The sequence below is a fragment of the Bos mutus genome, chromosome 17 (genome assembly GCF_027580195.1).
Source record: "Bos mutus isolate GX-2022 chromosome 17, NWIPB_WYAK_1.1, whole genome shotgun sequence".
Classification (NCBI taxonomy): domain Eukaryota; kingdom Metazoa; phylum Chordata; class Mammalia; order Artiodactyla; family Bovidae; genus Bos; species Bos mutus.
In genome coordinates, this window is record NC_091633.1 from 2,479,397 (window position 1) to 2,506,014 (window position 26,618).

General features: G+C 47.4%; 1 protein-coding gene across 3 annotated transcripts in view; it reads left to right on the top strand.

Annotated features, from left to right (window-relative positions):
- PRR14L (proline rich 14 like) overlaps positions 1 to 26,031 on the top strand; it is a 44,869-nt gene extending 18,838 nt beyond the window's left edge. For all 3 annotated transcript variants that reach the window (XM_005908532.3, XM_070385818.1, XM_070385817.1), the window contains 6 exons: positions 443 to 5,558; positions 6,425 to 6,496; positions 7,085 to 7,256; positions 7,794 to 7,900; positions 14,855 to 14,926; positions 17,616 to 26,031. In XM_005908532.3, the coding sequence (XP_005908594.1) occupies positions 443 to 5,558; positions 6,425 to 6,496; positions 7,085 to 7,256; positions 7,794 to 7,900; positions 14,855 to 14,926; positions 17,616 to 17,895 (5,819 nt within the window). In that variant the 3' untranslated portion in view covers positions 17,896 to 26,031. The remainder of the gene's footprint in view (positions 1 to 442; positions 5,559 to 6,424; positions 6,497 to 7,084; positions 7,257 to 7,793; positions 7,901 to 14,854; positions 14,927 to 17,615) is intronic.
- Positions 26,032 to 26,618: the final 587 nt, after the last annotated feature.

Genomic DNA, 26,618 nt, shown 5'->3' on the forward strand with positions numbered 1-26,618 from the left:
ACAGATTAATCTCTTTTACTTAAGGCTTTATATGTTACTATTCTATTTCAAAGATAATTTTATTTATTACTTACTTATTCGAGTATTAAGATGGTCATTTCGTAACATAAGCTATTTTAATGTGAGTCTGCTTTATAAATGCTTTAGGATGAAAGCTTCCTAAGACTGAAGTAAGCGTATGTCTCCCATTATCGTCATTTGTCCAGCTAGGTCAGTGTGTTTAAGTAAGTAACACATTTAAAGAAAGGATTTGTTCAGAATAACCTGTTTCTTTCAGGTACTCTTTTGGCTCTCTGTCATATTTTGCAAAGAAGAACAAAGCCAATGGTATTGTAACACTAACTTTGCAATCCTCTTTTGGAGTTGTTTTTGTTGCGTGATTAAATTTATGAAGTTAGAGCAAATGATTACACATTAATTCAGATTTATTTCTCTTGTGCAGAAGGAAATGTACAAATCACAGCTGAAACTCTTCTGACATCTACTGAGGAAGTCCAAGTTATGAAGGTCCATGGAACTAAGGTGGACGATAACAAAGGGCTCGAGAATGGCCGTGTGAGTCAGGGTCTCTTGGCTGGGTGTCGTGGACACTCAGAGACAGACAAAATCATGACCAGTGCTGAGGTTTCAGAGTCCAGCACCTTAGTTTCTCTAGAGCCTTTAAACATTGTGGACCCTGGATTAACAGAAGCAAATCCAAAAGAAAAAGAATGTGAAGAAATAAGAACTTATCCTTCTTGGTTGTCATTGTTACCAGGGAACAGTGCTGTTTCCAAAGTGGACAGCAGGGAGGAAGAGTTACGTAAATTAAACCTCGTCTGTGAAGCCGATGACAATCACCAACAGGTCCCTGGGCACCACAGTGAGAGACACAGTTCTGCACATGACAGTCCCAAAGCCACAAGAAAGGTGGTTATAACAGAACCCTCAGAAGAAAATTCTAAAGTTTCCCATTTCACATCAGGTTTATCTGGTCCAGGATCCAGAACAACATCCTCAGAAAAGCATGGTCTTGAAGGTGATGGCTTGCCAAAGGGATCTGCTGGAAAGACGCACAGTTCCTGTTTGGATGGGAATGGTCAAAGCCAGAACTTGTCTTCTAGAGAAGAACACAAACAGCCTTTGAACCCTAGAAGTGAAAGAGAACTCTTCCTTGTTAACACCAGGCAACCAGGAGAGAATTCTAGTCGCCACTGTTCTGGAAAAAAAGAGACTACTGTCTTCCCCAAAGAAAATGCCCACAATCACTACTGCCCTCGAGGAAGTCCCCATATAGGCTGCTCCAGTTCCTTCATACCCAGTTCTTTTACTAAAGCCATGGAAGGAATGCTTGAAAAAAATGATTTGAAAATCACTTTAGATGTTCACGGTAGCTTGGCAAACAATGAGGACCACAGAGGAACTTTTGCTGAAATGAGCCAACCAGGCACAGACTCTGAAGGGAGTCATTTTCCCTCCTCAGTGCAGATTGAAGAACCAGGACAGACAACTACCCTAGAGCCCAGTGTGCTGACTGAGAAGACTCACAGTAGAGACTGTGACTCCTTAGTCCGTACCCAGAGAAATCTAGAAGGCAGACCCCAGTTAAACCAAGCCTCACCTAATGGATTTTTAATTGAAGGGAAATCCCTTGTGAGTTTAACGCCAGAGGACCAGATAAATTCTATAAATGAGATGTCTAAGCCCAAGAAAGACATTACTCCATTGCCACCATCCCTAAAACTTGATGACAGGCCTGAGTCAGAAATAGCCATACAAAATGCCCAGGACCATGGTCCACATTTAGGTAAACAGAGCGCTGCCTGGGAGGTGAATAAATTTCCTCATGACAACAAACTGGTTGTAAACAAAACAGGAAGTGAATGTGTTTTAAATCAAGTGTCCCTTAATTCTGAAACCCACACAAAGTTGCCAAGCGACAAAGAGATGCCTGTGGCAGTGAGCGGGGGTTCCCGCCAGAGCCAGCGCCCTCCATCAGAGGATGGCGCAGCTGTCACTGCCGGAACCCACCCCATTCCTGTGAAAACAAAGACGGAAGACATCTCTCCACCAAGTGACAGAACCTGTGGTGCCTCTTCAAACAGCAGATCAGAACGCCTAGAAAGAAAGACCGAAGCAGCTAATTCGGGAGCAGGTAGTCTGCATTCTGGACTTCCCTCAGATAAGAGCAAAGTGGCAGCCTTGCCTGTAGAGGTCTCAGTCCGGGAACGTCAGAGCGTTCCGTCTCAGGATCTCTCTAGCTGCCCTTGTGTGAAGAAAAACGTCCCAGAGGAGAGCAGGTGTGCTGCCCTGGAGCCCAGCAGAACGACCCTGGGCATTGAGAACTGTGTGTTAACCAAGTATGAAGATACCTTTCAGCATATCGATCACCACTTCCAAGGGAGAGACAGCTCTGTGGAAAGCTGCAGCTGTAGAAAGAATTGTGCATCGGAGGAAAGTGAGCCAGGTGAGGGAGAAACTGAAGGCAGCCTTCCTGGAGGTGAGGCCAGAGATGAAATGATGGCAGGCACGTTAAACAGTGAAGCTCCAGACCAAACCACTCGACCATGCAAGGAAGGGCCAGAGGAAAAAGAACAGGACACACCCAAAGAGACTGTGTTCTGTCAACGTGACGTTTCTGCTCGTGTCGCACAAGAATTAAACCAACCCACAAACATTCCAAGTCCTGAAAAACTGTTTGGCCAGTTTCCTCCCATAATGTTCTCCGGTGTTAAGAACGTGAACCAAGCAGCTGAAACTCCCAAGCAGAAGGCAGATGACGCCCTCGGCTCCCAGGGTAACCCAGGCGGGCCCAGTGAATGCAGAGGTGAAGGTAACCCAGCTGAGGAGACGCTCGGCCGTGACCAGTGCAAGTCGCCCACAGAGCCTGACAGAGAGGCGAGCCACAGCCTGAAGGCTCCACCCGTTGGTTCAGGCAGTAACAGTTCAGCATCTGGCAGGAGCCCCAAGAAAGGGGGCTGTGGGAGGACTTCTGATTGTGCGGAGCCCACAGATGGGACAGCACATGTGGTCTCCACAGGCTATAGTGATGAGCCCACAGAAGGCATTCTGGATGGAAGGGTTTCTGGTACTCTCACTGGGGGTGCAAGGCACGCCAGGGCAACGTCGCCGGAAGCCTCAGCGAGTACGCTGTCCCAGAGGGGAGCGCCTGTCGCTGCATTTATAGGAGTGATTGACCAGGAGTCGGATTTTCAAGATGCTGCTTCTTCTACATCAGACTCTCTCAATATTAAAAAATCATGTGAAGAGAAAGTATGGAGACCTGTAGAAGACTGTGAAATGGAAGTGTGTCCAGGCCCTTGTGTGCCTGACACAGGGTCTGTCGCAGATCATGAACCAGATGTAAGAGTATTGGGTAAAATAAATATGTCTTTAAATTACATTCATCATGAAGAGCAAGTTAAAGAAGCATCCCTGAGAGAAACACAAGGAACAATTGAAGGATCAAGACTAGAAATAAATCCTGAGCAAGACAAAGAAAATACCATTGGAATTTCTTCAGTAGAGTTGACATCTTCTGGACACCATGATGTAAACTCTGTCCCCTCGAGAAGCCCGAAATCCACTGAGATAATGCCTTTGCACCCATTGTCTCAAAAAAAATCAGAAACAATTATTAATAGTGAAGAAACTGACCCCCAAAACCTTTTTAAGCCAATAGACGGTGAAATGCCTTGTGAGAATAAGAACACCACAGTCCTGCCTGAGATGGAAGGAGGAGCACCAAGGAGTGAGAGTGAGCCTAGCAAAGAGAGCAGCACAGCCATTAGGGCGGAGAGCTCGCCTTTGACGCTAGATGCAGAAACTAACGTGAAAGGAGAAGACACTGCAGAGCAGCAGAGCGGGCCGTGGGGTCAGTTTCCTGCCGGGCAGGAGTCGCAAGAGATGGCAATCAGGGAAGGCGGTCTCGCTGACGTCCCGAGCCAGGCATCTCAGACCCACCTTAGAGCTCCGAGGGTGCCGGCTGACTCGGAGAGACGCCCAAGCCAGAAGGTTCTGAGCCACAAGGAAGAGGAGCAGGCACGCCAGAAAGAAGCACACACAGTGTTGGGACAGTGCACAACATCTCATACGTTGTCAGATGAGGGGCAGAGTCAGAGCCCACCTCAGGGTGGCGAAAATGAGCCTGCCTCAGAAACGGAAGTCACCTCAGCAAAGCCGGCCACGGGCGCCTCAGCCGTGGGGCCTCAGAAGCCCATTGACGTGGAGGAGGAAAGCTCGTGTCACCCGCTGAGAAAGGACACAGAGTCATGCACGTGCCCCGGCCCCCGCACTGCCCCTCGGCGTGCTCAAGACCCCAGCTCCACGGGGCGGGAGGCCTTCCACGGTGCCTTTGGGAACACTTCTCACAGGAAGGGGGCGCTGCCCTTAAAGAAGCAGCCCCCCCGAACCTGCAAGAAAGTCTCCTGCCAGGAGCTGGTCTCCGTAGGGAGGAAAAGGAGTAGAATTGCACATTCTGCTTTCCTAAAGAGTTCCTCTGAGACCATCCCCACGAAAGCACACAGGTTTCTCACTTCCCGTGCCATGTCTGTACCTGCATGCTCAGAGCCCGAAACAGCCCCTGCCAGAAGCCTTGTGAGCCACGTACCAAAGCTGAAGGCCGCCCCGGGCCCACCCTCGGGGGGCCTGAATGTGCGGATGCCTACCAAAGAATTGGCCTTACTCAGCAAGCTGTCTGTCCTCGCCTCCAGACTGGTCCCCGCTGCCAGGACCCAGAAGCTGCGGTCCCGGCGGTGCTCCTCGGACCTTCTCCCCGTGGCTAAAAGCTACAAGCAGCTCCGATACCGGAGGCTCCTGGACGGCTTCTCCTGCAGCATGACGCAGCTGAACCCGTGTCTGGCAGCTGGTGACTGGGACAGAAGGCCTAGCAGTAAACCCCTGATGCTTTATTCGCTCGAAACTGTCAAAATGAGCTTCATAGATGTGAGTGACAAGATGCCATCGCTGCTGCTCGGTTCCGAAACCTTCCCGGTATCCTTCCGTGTGAAGCTGGGCCCTGAGCGCGTGGCCGAGTCCCCTAGGACTTTCCCCGAGCACTGTGCGCCCGCGAGACTCGCCTTAGGAGAGGCCCACTGGGGCCGTTCTCCACCTCCCAAGTGGACCTTCTCCTTCTTCCTGGCCCAAGGCTGCCCTGGAATGGCCACATTCAGGGAAGACCCTGGCCTCTGCAGCCAGGCAGGCGCCCAGCCTCCAGTTCCCCTCCAGGACCGCAGGGCCACCGCCCTAGTCCAGACCAGAGGGGGCTGTTCCGTCCTCGGGCTCCACACGCTCCTAGCACTCTGCTCCCCGGGATGCTACCGGATCTGGACGAAGAAACGGAGCTGCGTCAGCCACACGCCTGCCATGCAGAGGCTCTTCATGACCCAGTTAACACAGGGCCTCAAAGGGCTGCGGTCTCCCGCTTCCATAGCTGACAAGGTCTTCTGCTCCCTGCCCTACTCGGTGGGCCGGGTGCTGTCCATCTGGAGCCAGCATGGGCCTTCTGCCTGCCCCTTGGAGATCTCTGCCCTTCCACCCTCTCACAGCAAGCGGCAGTCACCTCTGGGCGCCACGAGCAGGTAAACTCCATGCCCCGTCCTTTGCTGAAGTCCCGTGTTTGCATCCTCCCACTGGGGAGAGGGGAGGGCACTCCTAAAGCTACAAGGCTCAGAGTCTGTGTCTGCATTGCCTGTTTATTGCCAGATCTCTGCTAAGAAAGTGCAGCAGTAATTCTGAAGTGCGGGCCCCTCGAATTTTCCTGAAGGATCTGGATTTCCTGCAGAACCCTTTATTTGGTACCTTCCTTCATTCTGTTGGTTTAATTCTACGAACCGTTAAATCTTAAATCTCTCCTTTTCTTCTCTTGCCCTCTTCTTGCCAAGAAAAAATCACACTGTGTGTTAAAGACTGTAGGTGGTGACTTGTGACTTGTATCTATGATCTGTTCACAGCTGTTATACTCGGTGTTTGGTGTGTAAAGTATACAGAAGTACTTTTTAAATTAATTATGCAGGCAAACACCCAGACTATTTATAAGCCTACCTCTGTTTCTTTCTGGAGCAGAGGAACTTCAAAGATTGGCATGTACATGTTATAGCTATAGAATTCATAGGCTTTTATGAACTGGGAAAGAGTTCTTGTGGTTTGACCACTGAGAACAGTTGAAAATAATTTCACCAATATCAGTTTGCCTTCTAATCTCTCTCTGCCTTTCCATTTAAGTCAGGACACAGCCCTCCTGTCAGCCCACCTCCATTCCAGTGATGGGCATGGACATGTAAATTCCATGCCCTGGAGGCAGGTTTTTGTCTCCATGGGTAGATGGACGCTTCTCAGGTCTTCCCTGGGCTCTGACTGAGCATCCTTCCAAACCTGCGGGGCCCCACAGCCTTTCCCACCATCCTGCCACCCTGACCTGTCACTGTTTATTCTTGCCCCACTTCAGCCACACCGTGTTACCGTCCATGCCTCTTCCGGGCCTGGAAGCTGCTTACAGTGCCGGCGGCAGTCACATGAGGTGAGGACTTGCGGAGGGAGGGAGACATGGGGCTGAGGGGGGTACTCTAGCAGCTGCTGTGGGTTGAGCTCGGTGCAGTTCTGGCCTCTGTTCTCCTTCTAAGCCTGATCTGCATCTCTCAGGTGCACAGGCAGAGGTTCAGCTTCAGGACTGTGTAACTAAAGTTGTGTGATTTGTGTGATCAGTCCCATTTACTTAAAAAATGAAAAAAGTCAAAATCAGGAGCCAGGTCATTGTACTGCAAGTCCCCTCAAGATACATCTCAGGTCTTGAGCCGATTTCAGTGCCCGGATGCTGTTGATCATATCCAAGCACAATTTGTTTGTTCAGTTCCCTAAATGTCTTCTTCCTGCAAGCACTCCTTGCCTTTTCCCATTTTTTCCCTTATTCACTGCATCTTCCAAGTTTCCTTATTCCACCCCAGGGAACTGGCTTGACCACATTCTTGTAGTTTATCACACACGCAGACACAGGCGTGTCCAGAAGCAACATGGGGACAGCCTTACGGGAATGTCACTTAGTGCCGGCATGGAAGGTGAACCTGTCCCACATTTGCTTCTTTGTCTCTCTCTCCGCTGTCTCTCTCAGGCTAGAGCCTCCATTCCCTGCCTTGGTACCAAAGTCTCACCTGGTAACAGACTCAGCCGTCAGCAAGCTCCTGTTCTCAGCCTCAGAGTTCCCGGTTCCCGGGTTTGACGAGCTGGACGGTGTGACGGCCGCCTGCCCCCGACCACAGGGCAGCCCTCCAGACCAGAAAGAGGTAAACTTGGTGCGGTGGGCTCGGGTGGCAGAGGCGCCTCAGCTTCCGCGACAGGTGCAGACAGCCCCCGGGTCTCCTTACTGCCACCTGTAGCTTCAGCCCAGTACCGGATGTCACCAGGACAGGGGTCTTCCATTGGCCACTAAAGGGTGCCTGGGATCTCTTCATCCTCGTTGCTCTCCGGACCCTTTTCTCTTAATGACGCGTTTAACAACATTCAGAGAATTGAAGCACAGAGCAGGGGACTTCACACATTCAGAGATGAGTGAATGATGCTGTGCTTCAGTTTCTCAACATCCACTGTCTCCAACAGTTTTAAACTTGTGTATTGATCATCTTAGTATCTGAACTGCACGCACAGTGACATGAAGAGGGCAGTTGCTGAAAATGCTGTTGGGAGGAGTGGTTGGGAGAGCTCTGTCATAAAACTGCTTCCCGAAGCCACCTGTACACTGAGAAAGTAGTGTGGTGAGTGTCAACAAAGGGGCCTCTGTGTATTTAGAATGACTTGCAACCTGTCTTTCTTCTTAAAAATAGGCTGAGCTGGAGAAGAGGCCGAAGAAAGTCTCACAGATTCGCATCCGGAAAACCATTCCTAAGCCAGACCCTAACCTCACGCCCATGGGCCTTCCTCGACCCAAAAGGTGAGCGCCTTCTCTAACACACACGGATGTATTTTTCTGGAAATTGTTTAGTATAATATAGTGGCCTTTTCAATGATCATATACTCTGAGCTTTTGTTATATCAATACTTTTAGGAATTTATCCAAAAGAATTTCACCAGTACTGTGGCCAGAGATTTGTGTGCAGGGTTCTGGGTCACTTCCTGAGCTCTCTGTGCCAGGTTCCTCTGTGTTTACAATCCCAATGCCTCCTCCAGGGGTGCTGGGAAGTCGGCACTGCTGTTGTCTCCAGGCTTAGGTGCCGGTGCCAGGGCTCAGTGGCTGAGACACCTGTGTTATGCCGGAACTTCTGTCCTGGCCCTGGTGGCTCCTATCCCCACAGGTCTCACTCAACCGCACAGCCCAGACTCACGACATTCTGCACGAAGAACTGGAAAGCGACCCACAAGTTATGAGAGAAGTCTTTTTTTTTTTTTTTTTTAAGAAAATGCTAGATCCGTGTTATGGTACAGAGATGATTTAAAATTTTGGATTCTAAAGATTTTTGTGACAGAGACGATTGCTCATCCCTAAAGAGCGAAGTGAAAAGAAAACGGTTACTAAATTATGTATTGGGCATGATTCTGGATTGTGTATTTGACATGACTGGAGTTTGGGGATGATGTGCATTACACACATGTGCTTTCCAGGTGATGCTAGTGGTAAAGGGTCCACCTGCCAATGCAGGAGATGCACGAGACCCGGGTTCGATCCCTGGGCCCGGACGATCCCATGGAGAAGGGAATGGCAGCCCATTCCAGGATTCTTGCCTGTAAAATTCCATGGACGAGGAGCCTGGTGGGCTGCAGTGCTTGGGGTCACAAAGAGAGGGACACGACTGTGCATGTGACACACGCACGCACACACAATGAAGACACACACATTTTTATAAGATGTCTAGTTACATTTCCTTTGGGATGGATTTCACGCATTCATTTCTCATTGGCGAATTGAAGCCTGGGTCCCTTGATTAACCCAAAGTAAGTTATTTCACCCTCCTGAACATCAAGGACTTACCTGTAGAAGGTAAATAAGAATTCCCAATATTTAAAATTGTTGTACAGTCCAGTTGAGAAAAAAATGTATCTATTTTATTGCTTCACACAATACAGATGTGACAGTTACTATTACTATGATTGACGTTCCGCTTTTCCCACTTGGTTTTATCTTAATGTGTTGTATCCTATAGTTCTTTTATTGATCATCCTACAATGTCTTTTCTTTCTTTTTTTTTTTGCAATGTCTTTTCAAGAGAAATTTTTAAAGTATTTCAGATATCCTGTGTTGAATAGTCCTTTTTATTAGAACAAAATAGGGTTCAGAATTATGATATCCTATCTTCAATTTTTTGGTAGATACAAGTTCTAGAAAACCTTATTCACCTTATTTAGATAAGTAGTGGGAGTGGAGAGAGTTTTAGTGGAACAGTGACATTCAACCCTTTCAAGTTCTGTCAAGTAATATTAAAAAATACCTCAGTGATCTATCATCAAATTATATTTAATGATTTATCACTTAATTTTTTTTTGAAAGCAAAGAATTGAAAAGTGCTGACTCCCTTGGGTTCTGTTACCCAGGCTTTGCAGGTAGGCAGTGTCTCGGTTTGTGGGACGTGACCCAGGAGAATCTGACCAGTATCAGATGGCTAACAAATTACATGCTACTTTGTCACTTAGAGGTACTTTATTTAATCCTATATAATGAGTGAGCTTGAAAACTAGGATCTTCAATAAGTCTTTACCAAAGACATTTTGATTAAGATGCTTTTATTACTTCAAGTACACTTTTATGTCTTGAAGATGCTGATTTAGTGCCTTAAACTTATGGAAAGTTTTTGACATGTAACTTAATTAGCAAAGGCATATTTTATTTTTCAAGCCCATCAGCCGGATCAGTCTTATTTCCTTACTTTTCTGTTTTCCAATTCAAATGCAGTCGTCCCTCAGTATCCTCGGGCAAGTGGTTCCAAGAGTTCCTGTGGATACCAAAATCCATGGATGCCCAAGTTTCTTACATGAAACGGCACAGTGCCACAAATACGGTCTCCCCTCCACGCCCAGGGCTATGAAACAATAATTATGTTAATATTCACCTTCAAGAGAACCATACAGACCATTGAGAAATAAACTATGGAATACATCTTATAGATTTCTAAAAGTCATAAAACAAAGTTTAAATTTATGTATAAAAATTTCCTGTTATTGAATTTATAATAAAGCAATGTGATTTGTAGCTAAAATAATAAGTTACAAAGAGAGGACTATATAACAAAGCATGATGTTGCTTCAGTACATGTGTGCACATGCAGGAATCAAACTGTGATTAGACTTTTAGGAACAACTAATCATGGGAAAAAAAGATCCATTAATTAATATAAAATCTCATCACTTCAGTGTAGGGTACAAGTGGATCACTGCAAACCAGCTGTCATGGCAGCTCATCATGTCATTTTTGTTGTTAACAGAAGGTAGAAGTTGTATTTTATAAGATGAAGATTGAATAATTAACTTAATGTTTCTGTATAACATTTGATTAAAATTCTTCTAAGTTTTATATACTTTATCTTCAAAAGTTTGATAGTCCCAGTAAACATTTCAGTTACTTTTTTTTTTTAAGAAGAAGAATCAACTATTAAGTCCAGCTTTTCTAAGTGATAACAGACTGAGTGTTGAGAATAGTTTGAAAAAGACATTGTGTATAGTTAAACTGTTTTTGGTGTTTGAAACTCTCTTTTTTAAATAGGCGTTGTCTGATGATAGTCAGGAGGTGAATGAAACAAAGTCCCTCTGAGAGCTCCATCCCACACTGAATCTGAAATCCAGATATCCTTATACCAGACCCAGTCTCCTCTCGATAAAGCCGCTTCATGGAACCTTGTGTTAAGTGGGGAGAGACACATCCAAGACAAGTTTACAGTGACTTCATTAATCTGTAAAGAGGGGTTGGTGAGATCAGTGATTTGATTCCGATACTAAGGTAGAATTCAGGGTGGATGGGACTATTCGGGAAGAATTTGTGGGAACTTATGCGTGAGCGTACGGACACTTCTAGATGAGTCATGAGCAGGAGATTAGAGTTCAGGAGGTTGATTACGCTGGAGCTGAGTTCCCGTGTGCTCTCTTGAAAGTCTTCCAGTATGCCGGTGTGAGGACCCGTGGTCTAGCAAAGCCTTAGGGGTTTTACCTTAGTGTCACATATCAGTCTGAGTCCATTCAGAGATGGAAACCGCATGGTACATTAAACAGGGCAAGTTTAATATTAAAGTGTTAAACTATAAATATAACAGAAGAGTAACCATAGAGGTGTACAGAGAATTTTCTCTAGTTCCGGGGAGCTGCTCTTGGTTGCAGTGGGCAGGCTTCTCATTGCACTGGCTTTTCTTCTTGCGGAGCCCAAGCTCTAGGGCGCTTGGGCTCAGTAGTTGCAGTTCTGGGCTCTAGAGCACAGGCTCAGTAGTTTTGACACATCGGCTTAGTTGCTCTGCGCCATGTAGGATCTTCCCAGACCAGGGATCGAACCTATACCTCCTGCATTGGCAGGCGATTCTGAGCCACCAGGAAAGTGCCCCGTACAGAGAATTCTGAAGGGCATCTTAGGGCCCTCACCTCAACTGGAGTCTCATTTTGTTGCAGAAGGTATGGTTGCAGCCATCAGATGGCTGGGTTGCTAACACTGGAGCTGGGTGAGCAGGAAACAACAGCAGCCTTGTGGGACATGAGATGAGGCTGGAGGGCTGCACCCAGGGTGTTGGGGTGCTGCTGCAGTTGCGTGGCCTACAGTGGGTGATGCTTGCTCCAGGGGAGTCACAGGAAATGACCCCCAGGAAGTTGGGGTCCCACCATGTGCTTCTGTCCCTGAATGCCTTATCTGTGGTGCAGTGGTCACCAAACTAGTGCTGCAGGAGTCCTCGGAGGCTGCACACTCTGGCTCTTCAGCTGGGACTGAGCCCCTCCAAGTGTCCCCATCTGACTCCACCTCAGACACCCCAGTACACAAACACCCACGATGGACCATGTGGCAGGAGCAAGAAAAAAGCTCCCTTCCTCCTCCAGTGTTCGTCTGATGCCTTCTTTTGCCAAAGTCCAGCACTGTACTCACTGTGGAAAAGAAACGTGTAAGGAGGCCAAGATTCCATGATCACAGAGCAGGTACCGAGGGCACGTTCTGAGCTGAGAAGCAGTAATTTAGTAACTGGTACATTCCAGTAAACAAAATTTAAAGCAAATACACTTGACCAGGCTCTGTAGTTTTAGGAAGAGATATGAATGAACGGGAAGCCACGTATTTAACGTAGGTACAGAACTAAAGCATGAATAGCCTGGAAAATTCAGCAAACAAGTGAAATAAAAGAGTACTAGTCTTGGGACTTCCTGAGTGACCCAGTGGTAAAGAATCTGCTGCCAGTGCATGGGACATGGGTTGGATCTCTGGTCCAGGAAGATTCTACTTACTGTGGGGCAACTAAGCCTGCAAACTGCAGCTGCTAAAGCTTGCATACCCTAGAGCCTGCATACCACAGCCACTAAGTATGAGTGCCTAGAGCCTGTGCTCTGCAATAAGCCACTGAAATGAGAAGCCCATGCAACACGTGAAGAGTAGCTCTCACTCGCTGCAACTGGAGAAAGCCTGAGCAAGACCCAGCCCAGCCAAAAATAAGTAGATTTAAAAAAAAAAAAAAGAATATAGTCTTAAGAGATCTTAAAATATGTTGTAAAATCTCAGCAATTTAAACAACATGATGCCAGGGCTTGCCTGGTAGCACAGTAGATAAGAGTCTGCCTGCTAACACAAGGGACATGGATTCAGTCTCTGATCCAGGAAGATCCCACATGATGCAGAGCTGCTAAGCCCGTTTGCCACAACTACTGATCCCACGCTCTAGAGCCCGCAAGCCGTAACTACTGGAGCCCACGCTCCACAAAGGAAGCCACCACAATTAGAAGCCTGCGCACTGCGATGAAGAGCAGCCCCCGCTGACTGCATTAGAGAAAGCCCAAGTGCAGCAGCGAAGACCCAGCACAGCTAACTGTAAAGCTGTGTGTATGGTAAATAATCTGCCTGCATGTTGATGAATAGCAGAAACCAACACGATACTGTAAAGCAATTATCCTTCAACTAAAAAAAAATTAAAAAAAAAAAAAAGAATCTGCCTGCCAGTGTAGGAAATGCAAGGGACCAGGATTCAGTCCCTGGGTTAGAAAGATCCCCTGGAGTAGGAAATGGCAACCCACTCCAGTGTTCTTGCCTGGAAAATTTTATGGACAGAGGAGCCTGTTGGACTACCGTCCATGGGGTCACAAAAGAGTCAGACATGACTGAGTGACTAAACACACATGTACATGTCAAAAAATAAATAAATATGGCAGAATGGAGAAGAACAAAACAACATGATGCCAGAGGATTAATATGCAAGCTTGTAAAACAAAAATAGGGGTCCATAAATAGACACAAATACATAGAGAAATTTAATACGTAACAAAGGTGTCCCCTCAAATCAGTGATGCAAAGATGGGCTAATCAGTAAAGTGCTACTGGGACAGCTGGGCAGCCATTCTAAGAATAATAAAGCTGGGTCTCTATCTTAGACCTTTCACCAGAATATATTCCACGTGAAATCAGACTTAAATGTAAAAAAAGAATACTTGAAGAAACCATAGGAAATGGTTAACTATAACAAAATTCAGAGTCAAAATAAAAATCTGAATAAGCTATTTCGTAAAAATTGTATCTTTCCTGCTGGGGAAAAAAGAAACAAGCTATAAACAGACAAAACACAAACTCATATATACAGGGGACTATTAGCCATAAAAAGGAACACATTTGAGTCAGTTTTGATGAGGTGGATGAACCTAGAGTCTGTCACACAGAGTGAAGTAAGTCAGAAAGAGAAAAACAAATATCACATTTTAACACGTATTTATGGAATCTAGAAAGATTGTTCTGATGAACCTATTTGCAGGGCGGCAATGGAGACAAAGACAGAGAGAACAGATGACAGGGCGGGGAGGAGAGCTCAGAGTTCCAAAGACAGAAAGATGATCTTAAAGGAAGCCAGGAAACTTTGTAAACGTAGACACCAAAATATTCAAATACTAGCAAACTGAATCCAGCAACATATTTGAAAAAATGGTTATACCCATGACCAAGTGGGTTTTATCCCAGGAATGCAGAGTTAGTTGAACACAGGAAATCAATCCGTGTAGTATACCATGTTAATAGAATAAAGGAAATTTAATTAACAAAATAAAGAGATAACATGGTTAGCTCATTAGATGCATAATTACAAAATCAAAAGGCAACGTAGAACACCGCTAACGTATAAATTGGGACAGTATTGATTAGACCTAGAACTTCCCAGGACCTTGTGTTGTTTGAGAGAAGGGTAAAAATATTACTGCACTTCAGTTTCTAAGTTAAATATGCTAATCAAAATTCTTGCAACCGCTAAAAGAACAGAAGATGTATAATTTTTAAGCCAGGAGGGGAGGATAAAAAAGAGAACAGTCAGTCAAAGAGAAGAAACATTGAAAAAGTAGGAAAAAAAGAAGCTGTAAGCTAAGCTAATAGGTACAGATCCAGTTATATCCCTCCCAGTAAGTATAACTGAACTGAATCTCACAAAGTTAAGATCAGCAGCATGAAAAGGAAGATCCAGGATTCATGGTTCACATGAGACATATCAAGAGCTATTGGAAAGTAAAAGACCGGAAAAGGGTAAAGTTGGGAAACCAATCTCGTTGCTCTTAGGAGACCGTGAAGGGACTTCCTGGTGGTCCAGTGGCTAAGACTCCAGGCTCTCAATGCAGGGGGCCTGGGACTGATCCCTGGTCAGGGAACTAGCTTCCACATGCCGCAACTAACCAGCAGAGCCAAATAAATAAATCTGTTTTCTTAAAACCGAGACCATGAAGAATTTATACCTTTTTCTCTTTTTAGGTTAAAGAAAAAAGAGTTTAGTTTAGAAGAAATATATACCAACAAGAATTATAAATCTCCTCCTGCAAACAGGTAGGTACACACGAGTAGGAAATAATAGATTGGGAGGGCTTCTGAAATGATCGACGTAAGTCTCCAGGCTTTTCACTTGGGAAAGGGTTTTATGTTCAGTTCTTCCAGTACCGGATCTCAAAAATAACTAGGATTGGTATTTTCAGTGTTCGCTTGAATTGGAGTCAGCAGTAGGACAGGAAAGAAATGTGTCAGGTTGGTCATCCTCTTTTCGTTTGTACTTGTGTCTTCAAGACTAAGAATCATTGATCTACAGATTTGACTCCAAACCCAAATACAGAAGACATTTCACTTACTTGGCTTTGTGTGGGTCTAAATTCTATTCAAATCGTTAAACGTTTATTGCATTCCTGTGGTGTCTAGGATGAAGGAGGAGAGTTTTATCCTATAAGATAGGATGAGCATTTGCTATGAAGCCTTTGTCATATAATGCTGTTCATTGCAGCATTGCTAAATATTGGGTTGGCTAAAAAAGTTCTTTTAAATTTGTCCATACGATTTTACAAACCTGAACAGACTTTTTGGCCAACTCAATAATAGGAGAGGGTTGGAAACAACTTTAAAAATACCCATTACTAGAGTTCTGACTAAATTATGATCCATCCTGACTGTGGGTTACACCGCACAGCCATTTAAAATGGGATCCCTGCGTACCCAGCTGGGGCACTCTTAAAGGTTATTGCTAGTCAGAGCGGCACAGTGCACAGGAGAGCCTGTGGTCTGCTACCCCTTGAGTAAAGAGGAACCCAGACTGCTGGATGGATGGTGCCGTGAGTTGGCAAACTACAGGCCAGGTTCAGCCAGCTGCCTGTTTCCTTTCTTTTTTTCCAGTCCTATGAGCTAAGAATGATCTCTGTTCTTTCAAAGGACTGTTTAAAAAATGAAAATAAATATGTAGCAGAGACCCAAGTGGCTCATCGGTTTTTAAAATGTTTGCTACCCAGCCCTTCACATATCAGGGCTGACCTCTGCTGACGCATGTTTACCTGTGCACGTCTGTATGCTAAATGACTTTGGGAGGATACACGAAACACTGTTGCTAGTGGGGTGGGGGTGTCTTACTTTTATTCTTTACCATCCTGTCCAATTTCTGTTTCTTCACTATGTGCTTGTATTCAGTTCAGTTCAGTCGCTCACGCATGTCCGACTCTTTGCAACCCCATGGCCTGCAGCACACCAGGCTTCTCTGTCCATCACCAACTCCTGGAGCTTGCACAAACTCATGTCCATAGAGTCGGTGATGCCATCCAACCATCTCATGCTCTGTCGTCCCCTTCTCCTGCCTTCAGTCTTTCCCAGCATCAGGGTCTTTTCCAGTGAGTCAGCTCTTCGCATCAGGTGGCCAAAGTATTGGAGTTTCATCTTAGTATCAGTCCTTCCAATGAATATTCAGGACTGATTTTGCTTAGGATGGACTGGTTGGATCTCCTTGCAGTCCAAGGGACTGTCAAGAGTCTTCTCCAACACCACAGTTCAAAAGCATCAGTTCTTCGGCACTCAGCTTTCTTCACAGTCCAACTCTCACATCCATACATGACCACTGGAAAAACCATAGCCTTGACTAGACGGACCTTTGTTGGCAAAGTAATGTCTCTGTTTTTTAATATGCTGTCTAGGTTGGTCACAGCTCTTCTTCCAAGGAGCAAGCGGCTTTTAATTTCATGGCTGCAATCACCATCCGCAGTGATTTTGGAGCCCCAAAATATAAAATCTGTCACTGTTTCCATTGTTTCCCTGTCTGTTTGCCCTGAAGTGATGGGACTGGATGCCATGATTTTAATTTTTTGAATGTTGAGTTTTAAGCCAACTTTTTCACTTTCCTCTTTCATCAAAAGGCTCTTTTGTTCTTTACTTTCTGCCATAGGGGTGGTGTCATCTGCATATCTGAGATTTTTGATATTTCTCCCAGCAATCTTGATTCCAGCTTGTGCTTCATCCAGCCTGGCTTTTTGCCTGATGTACTCTGCATACAAGTTAAATAAGCAGGGTGACAATATACAGCCTTGACGTACTCCTTTCCCAATTTGGAACCAGTCTATTGTTCCATGTCTGGTTCTAACTGTTGCTTCTTGACCTGCATACATATTTCTCAAGAGGCAAGTAAGGTAGTCTGGTATTCCCATCTCTTTAAGAATTTCCCACAGTTTATTGTGATCCACAGTTAAAGGCTTTGACATAGTCAATAAAGCAGAAGTAGATGTTTTTCTGGAACTCTCTCGCTTTTTCTGTGATCCAGTGGATGTTGGCAGCTTGTTCTCTGGTTCCTCTGCCTTTTCTAAATGCAGCTTGAATATCTGGAAGTTCATGGTTCACATACTGTTGAAGCCTGGCTTGGAGAATTTTGAGCATTACTTTGCTAGCATGTGAGATGAGTGCAATTGTGCAGTAGTTTGAACATTCTTTGGCGTTGCCTTTCCTTGGGATTGGAATGAAAACTGACCTTTCCCAGTCCTGTGGCCACTGCTGAGTTTTCCAAATTGCTTGTATTACGTATTCAAAGTGCTTGTGTTACATATTCATATATATATATATATATATGTATGTATGTATTTTTTGGTCATAAAAAAATAAAGCTCCAGGCCAGAGACAGGAGCTGAGTCAGGAGCAGTGAGCCTTCAGCATAGATGGGGAGGGTCGGTGGCCCCCCAGGTCTGCGTGTCAGTGATCCTGTCTTGTACTTCACCTTTAGGTGTTTAGAGACCATTTTCGAGGAACCTAAGGAACGAAACGGTACGCTCATCTCCATCAGCCAACAGAAGAGGAAGCGAGTCCTGGAGTTTCAGGATTTCACAGTCCCTCGGAAGAGGCGTGCACGTGGAAAGGTCAAGGTAGCGGGCAGCTTTACACGGGCCCAGAAGGCAGCACTGCAGAGCCGCGAGCTGGACGCACTCTTGATACAGAAACTGATGGAACTGGAGACCTTCTTTGCCAAGGAAGAGGAGGAGCAGGAGCAGTCATCCGGCTGCTGAGTGGCGATTCAGGTTGGGGGTCTCGGCTTCAGACTTTTCTTGGCCTCCTGGAAGAGGATACCTGATTTTGCCCTCCCACCTAAACCCCTCAGAGCACAGGCTGTGGATTTTTACCTCCTTCCGGGTGCAGCCTCTGTTGGAGTTGGTGTAGGAAGGCCCTCTAGCTTGTACTGCTGAGCACAGAACCTCAGGAATGCTCCCTTTCTCTTGGAAATGGTCCCGGATGACGCCGGCCTCCTCACCCCATTCTCTGCCATCCGTGGAGGGGCACGCGGCACCCCTTCAGCAACACTAGGTTTCAACGACTCACAGCATTTGCACGTCCATGTGAAAGTCCCACGTCGTTTATGGTGGTGCTAGACCAAGATCATTCAGACATGTGGCCTGGTGAGAGAGACCTGGCGTCCTGTCCCATGAGGTCTCACTGGCTCACTTCAGTAGTTGAGGAAAGATGAGCTGTTGTGTTTTCTAATCCTTTGAGTCCGTCTGTCCAGAACCAGGGGTGTGTGTGTGAGTGTGTGTGTGTGTGTGGCTTTTCCCTATTGTCTTTTCCCCTCTGTGACTGTGGGTCACTAGTGCCAGAGGAGCCCGTCCAGGGTCCATTTGAAGTAAGTTGCACTTTTTAATGTTGTGGTGTTGATTAATTTGTTTTATTTCCCTCTTTTTTTTTTTTTTTTAAATTTTTGCTGCATGTTTGGAGCCTTTAAATGTGATTTTAAAACGAATTTTTTAAGACATCAAGGAGAAAGACAATACACATCTCCAGAACACACGACAGGCATTTGACCCGGTTTGTTGGTGGGTGGCCAAGAGCCTTCCTTTCCCATCAACGCGTTTGGGCAGCCTCTTCCCCACATGCAACTCGGGGCATGACTGTTGTAACTCATCTGGGTTCTCATTCTCGGCCACTAACTAGATGTATTTATTGTAATGACGGAAGTAAGAGCAGGTTTCTCTCCTGGTCATTTAACAAGTCGGAAAGCTGGGTGTGGTCTCAGCGGGTTTCATCTGAAGTGGTGTCCATGACAAAGGTCCACAGCGGCCCTGGTGGTGATGAAGGCCAACCCAGAGTGTCCACAGCTGCCAGAGCCGCTTGGTCCAGGGGGAGAGGGGGCCAGCCGAGGTCACGGAGTTCACGGGCAGCCCCGTCCAAGGGCACCTCGCTGTCCTCTGGGCTCCTGCGTCAGTGCTGCTGGAAGCCTGGAGGAACGTCAGGAAGGTCTCTCAGCTTCTCTGTGTGCACCCGAGGAGTGTGTGGACGGGGGAGCAGCCGGCTGCCATGTGAGGCCCCCAACCCAGAGGCTTCGTCCCATCCCACGTCAGGCCTGTGTGCCCTCACCCTGCTCCCCCTTCCCCTTCCCTTGCGTTTTATCTTTTCTTTTCATCTCTGTCTCTGTAAATGAGAGTGCAGAGAGTTAGCATTCCTTGGCTGGTGAGCCAGACCCTGAAAACCCAGCCCAGGCGCCGGCCGCCACCTCCACCCTCCTCCGGGGAGCAGTGCTGGCCAGTGGGGACGTTTCCCAGGCAGCCTGTGAGAGGGCTGGGTGGTCCCATCCTGGATCATGTCTCCTGGGTTCCTTTTGTTGCCCCGTGAGTCAGCGGGCGGGGAGATGGGGTGGGGGGTGGGGGTCTCTATGTGCCTTTCCTCTGCAGGCTGACAGTCTGTGCCTCACTGGAGCAGAAAAACGGACAGTGTGAGAAAAGTGCCACATCTGTCTCGTCGGCCCGCTGCCTCAGGCAGAGCTTTCAGGAACCGAAGTACCGGCCTGCTGACCCACGGAGGCTTCTCAGGCCATGGCCACGCAGCATCGGAGGAGAGTCAGGCATTCACACCGGCCGTGGACAGTGCAAACCAGAGGCTGCCACCGTGCATCCACTTTGCTCAGACTGTGTAGACATGACCTGTGTGTCACCTCAGCACCTCTCCCATCCTGGGACAGGGTCCTCAGACACAAATGCTTCTGTCCATCTTTTTGCTCAAGGGAGTAGGGATGAGTTTGTGCCCACGTACGAACATTTTTAGGGCGCTCCCGCTGGACAAACTCCCAGCAAATGAACAGCACCCTGTTTGCCAGCTCCGTCGCCAGTGTAGATGAGTCCACCGTGGGGCAAACGTGGCAGACTGAAGTGGGTGCGGCTGCAGTTTCACCAATGTTCTGGAGATCCAATTTCAAGTTTGCCCTTTGCAGGCACGGCACCTGTCAGGGCTGGGAGCGGGGTTTGGAGCTGCAGCGTCTGGAGGGGAGGCATGGAGGAGGTGGAAGCCGGGTTCCTTCCTGTCCTGGGAGTGTAGGAAGTAGCTTCTCTGAGGCCAGCTTCCCCTTGTAATTTTCGGCCTGCCTCTGGTCCTGCCTCATTCCGAAGTTAAGAAGGGGCCCCCGCTGCAGACTTGAAGTTGCTTGCCTGAATCCACGTCAGGTTTTAGCTGTGTTCAGCCGCACCTGTCTTAATGTCTAACAGCTGCAGCACTGTCCGTGGTCCTAGGAGCTATGCCACGTGCCACCAGTTGGCTGCTGGCGCCACCTGCCCAGAGCCTTGGGAGGTCTGGTTCTGGGCTTGGAGTTGGTAGTTTCCATGGATGGGGACTTCCCACCCCACCAGATTTAGTGATTTTAATATGGGAAAGAGAGGAGAAATCTCAGGTCCAATCAGTGGTTCTGCCCGTCGGCTTTTCACTGACCCCTCAGCTGTGGTTTTCTCTGTCAGTTTCTGGCAGTATTGGCCACCCTCCCCCTTTTTCTTCTGGTTTCCTTTGCAGCTTCATTTCTCTATCAGTTTAAATGTACCTCATCGCCCACTCAAGCAGATTATGTCCACTTTTTCACACTGACCTTACTCTTAAGAGCTACAGCCAAGGAGGGTGCAGTGCAGAGACATGTAGCGTTTGCCTTACTTGGAGCTGGAAGAGCTCAGAAACTCATGCTGTGAATCTGGAACTCAGCACTCCCCCTCGAGCTGTGAAAATCAGACACTTTGTCACAATATTGCCTGGAAAGGCCTTACCAAGGGTGCCAGAGCCAACCTGAGGTTAACTGCAGATCCCACCTTCTGGGCTCAGTCCTCCCAGTGGGGCTGGTTCTCTGCCTGCCAGGCCGAGGGTTGCACAGAGGGTGCAGGGCAGGGCCATCAATCCAAGGCTCTTGCAGCTGGTGGAACACAGAGCCAGTGCTCGTTTCCAAGGCTAGAATTTCATCTCATAATGTACGTCGAGATCTGCAAAAGACCAACTTGTAGGCGGTGGTACTTTCCCCCGTTCCCTGGGGGCCGAGTATGCAGTCGGTGCTTTCCTTAATTACCTTGTGTTCTGTTTTCTGTGCGTGTCCCCCGACCCCAGTATCATGGAAAGGACCTCTGAGACAGCATCGTGGGTGGCTGTCCCCAAAGTCTGTGGTTGGCCAGAGGCTCGTAGCCCCGTACCTTGGATTCGTGCACGGGGAGGGCTCCTTGCCAGAGCCAAACTTCCTGTATCAAAAGTTGGCCAGGAATAAGGCTTCATTTTACTAAAATCAAAGTGTGACACTATCATCTAGCCACACACTGAGCAGCAGAGGCTGTTTATTCTGATTGTGAAGCAAGGGTCCCTGCATAGTCCGCCCTCTGGCACTGCACCCTGTCAGATTGGATCCTTGTACATCGTGTGTCTTCTCGAGCCCCTCTCTGGTGCTGAATTGGATTTTAATCATTGGCGAGAGACCTCAGCATCTCCTTGGGCTGGTCTGGGCCAGTAAATAGCCGCCTGAAGTGTTTATATAATTATCATGGTCAATAGTTAAGTGAAATTTGTACATTTTTGGTAACTTGGCACACACAATGCCCCTGCAGTTCTTTTCTGTTCGGTAGTTTGTGACTAAAAATCCCACTGTTATGTGTGTTAATTTATGAAAATAAAAAGATTCTTTTTTTTTTTTTGAAAACCTTTCAGATAACTCTCAAGGCTCCTCTTATGGCTTCATAAGTTAAATTTTTACCTGTAATATAATGAGGTTGCTGTTTAGTTTAATAGACATTCCAGAGTTACATATATCACAACAAACATGTTTCCTCCCAAAGTGGTCACCACTTTTTGAGGACTGGCCCGTGCTCAGGGCACGTGTAGAGCTCCACCTGTGGGTGGCCTTCTGAGCCAGTTGTGCAGCATTTTAAGTTTACTCAGGCGGTGGATCATTTTGAGGGGCTTCAGTATCTGGAAATAGCTGAGACTCCTTGAGATTCATGTCACACCCCGTTAAGTTGGGTAGGGAAGCTGTGTGTGTGGTTTTTGAATAGTGCTGGTTTTGTCACATGGCTGGGAAATGAAAAAAGCAGTAACAAGTTCAGGTCAAAATAAACATCAAATATTAGCAAGATGTCTGGAAGAAGAGCTTAGCCTGCTGAGGAGGCTACCTGGGAGAGTATAAATATGGTGGAGTACATTCACTTACTTTTAAAAAGGCCTTGAAACAATAAAATGAAAAAAAGGTCTTGCCTTCTATCACATATCCTTCCCAATTGTACGTGAGGTTAGGCTGCGAGTCTTCTGATTCTCAGCTCTGTGTTTAACCAGTGGAAACTCAAGAGAATAACTGAATACAACGCTATTTACCATCATGCTGATATGTTCCAGAAAGAAGCAAAATTCCTGAGGATATTCTTTGTCCAGAGGAAAAGCAGTGCCCAAGTCTTTCTTCCTGGCCTTTTTCCAATTCCTGGATTTCTGCAGCGAAGATCTCTGTCCATGTGGTCTGTCACCTTCAGCGAGCATCCTGCCTGGCGGATGTGCTTGTGCTGGTTAGGTTTCACGGTTACTTAGAGCAGAGTCCCCCCCACACCTTTTCTTCCTTTAGAAGGAAGAGGCCCGTCATCACCTGAGGCAGTGTTACTAGTTTGGTCCTTTATGACTGGCTGTGCTGGGTCTTTGTTGCTTCGCGGGCTGTCTCTAGTTGTGGCAAGCAGGATCTACTCTAGTTGCGTGGGTTTCTCATTGCAGTGGCTTTTCTTATAGAGAACAGGCTCTAGGCATGTGGGCTTTAGTAGTTGGGGCACACAGGCTTAATTGCCCTGTGGCATGTGGAGTCTTCCCTGGACCAGGGCTCAAGCCCATGTGCCCTGCATTGGCATGTGGTTTCCTAACCACTGGACCACCAGGGAAGTCCCCATGTTACTGCTTTAGTATCCCCACCACAGAAGCATGCCTTGATAGGGCCTCTTGAGAGCAAGAGGTCCAAACTGGTGGAAGAATCCTCTACTGTGTCCTGCCCCCTGCGTGTGACGGAGACCTAATTTCTGCAGTTCCTTCTGGGACTTTTCTTGAGGAGGGTTTTAGAAAATCCCCAGTTCTTCAGGTAACTTCCAGGGTCACAGGTGAGTCTTTTCTAACAGCTTTTTCAGGCTTACTCCGTCCTCTTCCCTCCTCGCTGTCAGCCAGTACTTCTGCTTGGGCATTTCCCTGGGGTGGGAGCAGTTTGACCAGGACTTGCACGCAGACCCTTGGCCGGGGCAGGCATGGCCCTCCCTATGATGTATTCACCCAGCATCCTGGTGCCCAGAAGGGTTTTCTCCTACGTGATGCCCACAGACACTGTTCAGCTCTCTGCCTTCCCAGATCACTCTTAAAAGTGTACCCTCCCCCCACCCCCAGCTCCTGGTAAATCCTCTTTCCGATGCTTTATGTGTCTAGCATTTATAATTTCCTCCCTGTATCTGTTCATCCCTGTAAGGTAGGCTCCTCTCTGGTCCCTCTCGAGACCCCTCAGGCACCTAAAACACTGCCTTGTTGTTCAGTAGCCAAGTGGTGTCCGACTCTTTGTGACCCCATGGACTGCAGCACACCAGCTTGCCCTGTCTGTCCTTCACTCTCTCCCCGAGTTTGCTCAAGCTCATGCCCTTTGAGTCGGTCATGCCTGGTATATATTATAGGGCTCAGTAAACACTTGATTGTGAATGAAAGGTCGCCTTCACTAACAGAACCTATTGTTTGACAGGCCGGCTGAGGTCCTCTCCATCCTGCCGATTCTGAGTATTTGAAGACCTCATGACTCTCCTCCCTTTGATTACCCTTCCAGGGACCTGGTTGGTGGCTGCGCAGCAAGTGAACTGGGGCCCTTTCCCGGCGTGGCCACACCCACTCTGACCTCGCGACGTCTGATTGGCTGTAGCTCACAGGTGGGGCGGGGCCAGCGAGATGTTCTCACCTCCTGTGGGGTAGCCTACCTTCCACGTACCTCCCCGCAGCCCAAACTGGAGCCTGCATCCCTGGCCCTGGGCACGGACACGCCGGGATGCCGGGGGTGGAGGCTCCTGCAGGCAAGAATCGTCTTGAGAATTTTTCTCCCTTTTGCATTTTAATTTCAGACTTTGGGAGAGGGTAAAATGGTCCTTGGAAGAGTACAAACACGGGGCAAATATCCCCAGGTACTGCAGCGGTTGATGGGTTTCCCCCTACTGCCACTAGCCCTAAGTGATCTAATTTCGCCGTTGTCAGAACCACTCACTCCCTTGAAATCCTTCCCCGGTGTTCCTCTCTCCCACAGTAGCGTTTACTGACCCCCAGTGCCAGTAAACCAAGGTAATGGCACTGTTCATTACCTTCTTGAATCCTCACAACAACCTGATGAGGTAGATGTTTTTAATCCCCCTTTGTGGATGAGGAAGCTGAGCCTTAAAGACAGATTGATTGACGGCGCAAGTGCTTGCGCCGAGGTCTCTTCCTACACCACCCGGTGCAATCCACCTCTGCTAGCAAACCCCACCCCTCGGCCCACACCTGCCTCTCCAGCCCCGCCCCCAGGCGCTCCGCCCTCTGGTTCTTCAAACCCTCCTTGCTGCCTCTGGCCTTGATGCTTTTGCACAAAAAGCTGTACCGTCGGGTGCACATACTCTTTCTTCCACCCCTACACTTGACTGCCTCCACGTCTTCGGGTCTCTGGAGGTTTTTGCCTCCGGCTCCCTTCCCTGTTAGGCGCCTCTCAGCTGCTTCCTCAGCCCACACACTCCCCCATGCGCTCAACTACCTGCACTGCGATCCACCCCCTCTCCACCCTGTGAGCTTCAGAGGAGCCCCACCGAGTACATTTATCTGCCTACAGGTCGTGCACCACATTTAGGTCCGCAACACACCTTCGGAAGAACTTTCATGATGTTCTCTAAGAGGCCAGGTGCTGGAGGTGAGGCCCGGTGAACCTGCCGCCCTCCTTACAGCCTCCTCCTCACGTCAGCAGCTCCTTATGGGTGTGTTTGTTTCCGTCACTGCCTCTTCTGTCAACTCCTTTCCCTCCCTCTCTCTTTGTCCAGTAAGTACCCCTCTCTTCTCCTCATTATATAGACACAATCTAGAACTGATTTATCATCTTAAACATTTATGGGGACATCCTTGGCAGTCCAGTGGTTAAGACTCCACACTTCCAATGCAGGGGGCACAGACTGGGTCCCTGGTTGGAGAACTAAGATTCCATATGCTGCATGGCTGCAAAAAAAAATATATATATATATATATATATATATATAAAATTGAACAGAATCCCAAATTAGGCACATGCTGCCTTAAAATCATAGAACTTCATAGCTGGAAGGAGGCCTTGAAGCTCTGATATGTAAAGATTTTACATCCACACACAGACATATATATTCTTAAAATTTAAGGGGTTGGAACATGTTCATATGTATATACATATACACATATATATGGAGAGGGGAATGGTAATCCACTCCAGTTTTCTTGCCTGAAGAATTCCATGCACAGAGGAGCCCGGCGGGCTATAGTCCATGGGGTTGCAAAAGAGTTGGATACGACTGAGCAACTAACACACACACACACATACATATATATATATATATACATGTATGTATATATACACACACAAACAAAGATACACACATACTGAAGATGTCAGAGGTTGTATACGAGTGTCTTTTACTTTGCTTTGTTGTTGTTTACTCCTGAAAAGTGCTGATCACCTTCCCCTGTAGAACTGTGCTAGAATTTCCATGTTGTTGTTCAGTTGCTAAGTCATGTCCGACTCTCTGAGACCCCTTCAACTACGGTGCAATTTCCAGGCAAATTGGAACCTTCATCACTACTGATGGGAATGCAAAATGGTACAGCCACTTTGGAAAACCCTGTGTCAGTTCCTTAAACAATTAAACTATTGTTGCTGTTCAGTCGCTCGGTTGTGTCCAACTTTTTGTGACCCCATGAACTGCAACATGCCAGGCATCCCTGTCATTCACTATCTCCCAGAGTTTGCTCAGACTCATGTCCATTGAGTCAGTGATACCATTCAACCATCTCACGCTCTGTCCTTCCTAAAGAATTTCTATAGCAAGTTTCTATGCTGACAACCAACGTGGATCCTCAGATGTGAGATGAGGTGCTGAAAGCCATGACTTCCACTCCTCTGGGCTGGCCGGGTATGTGCTTGTCCCTTTGCCCCTCTGAACTTGTCAGCAAGCCTTCCCTGGCCTTTTCTACAAGTATTTCCAGCTCTCCAGCAAGCCCTCTGTGTCTTTCCCCACCAATCCCAGGACAATTAACCTGATCAATATTCCATTGATTCCAATCTGAATTCTTGATAGTCACTGAATGTCAGAGAGCATAGACCATCCCATGGAAATAATTTTCCCTTTTGGTGAACTATATCCAAATCCCTTCTTACATTTTTTCTTTGGGAGGCTGTGGCTAGCTCCCATCTCTGATGATGCCAGGACAGAGGCCCCCATGCAGGGTGCTCTAGACAAGATTTTAGACA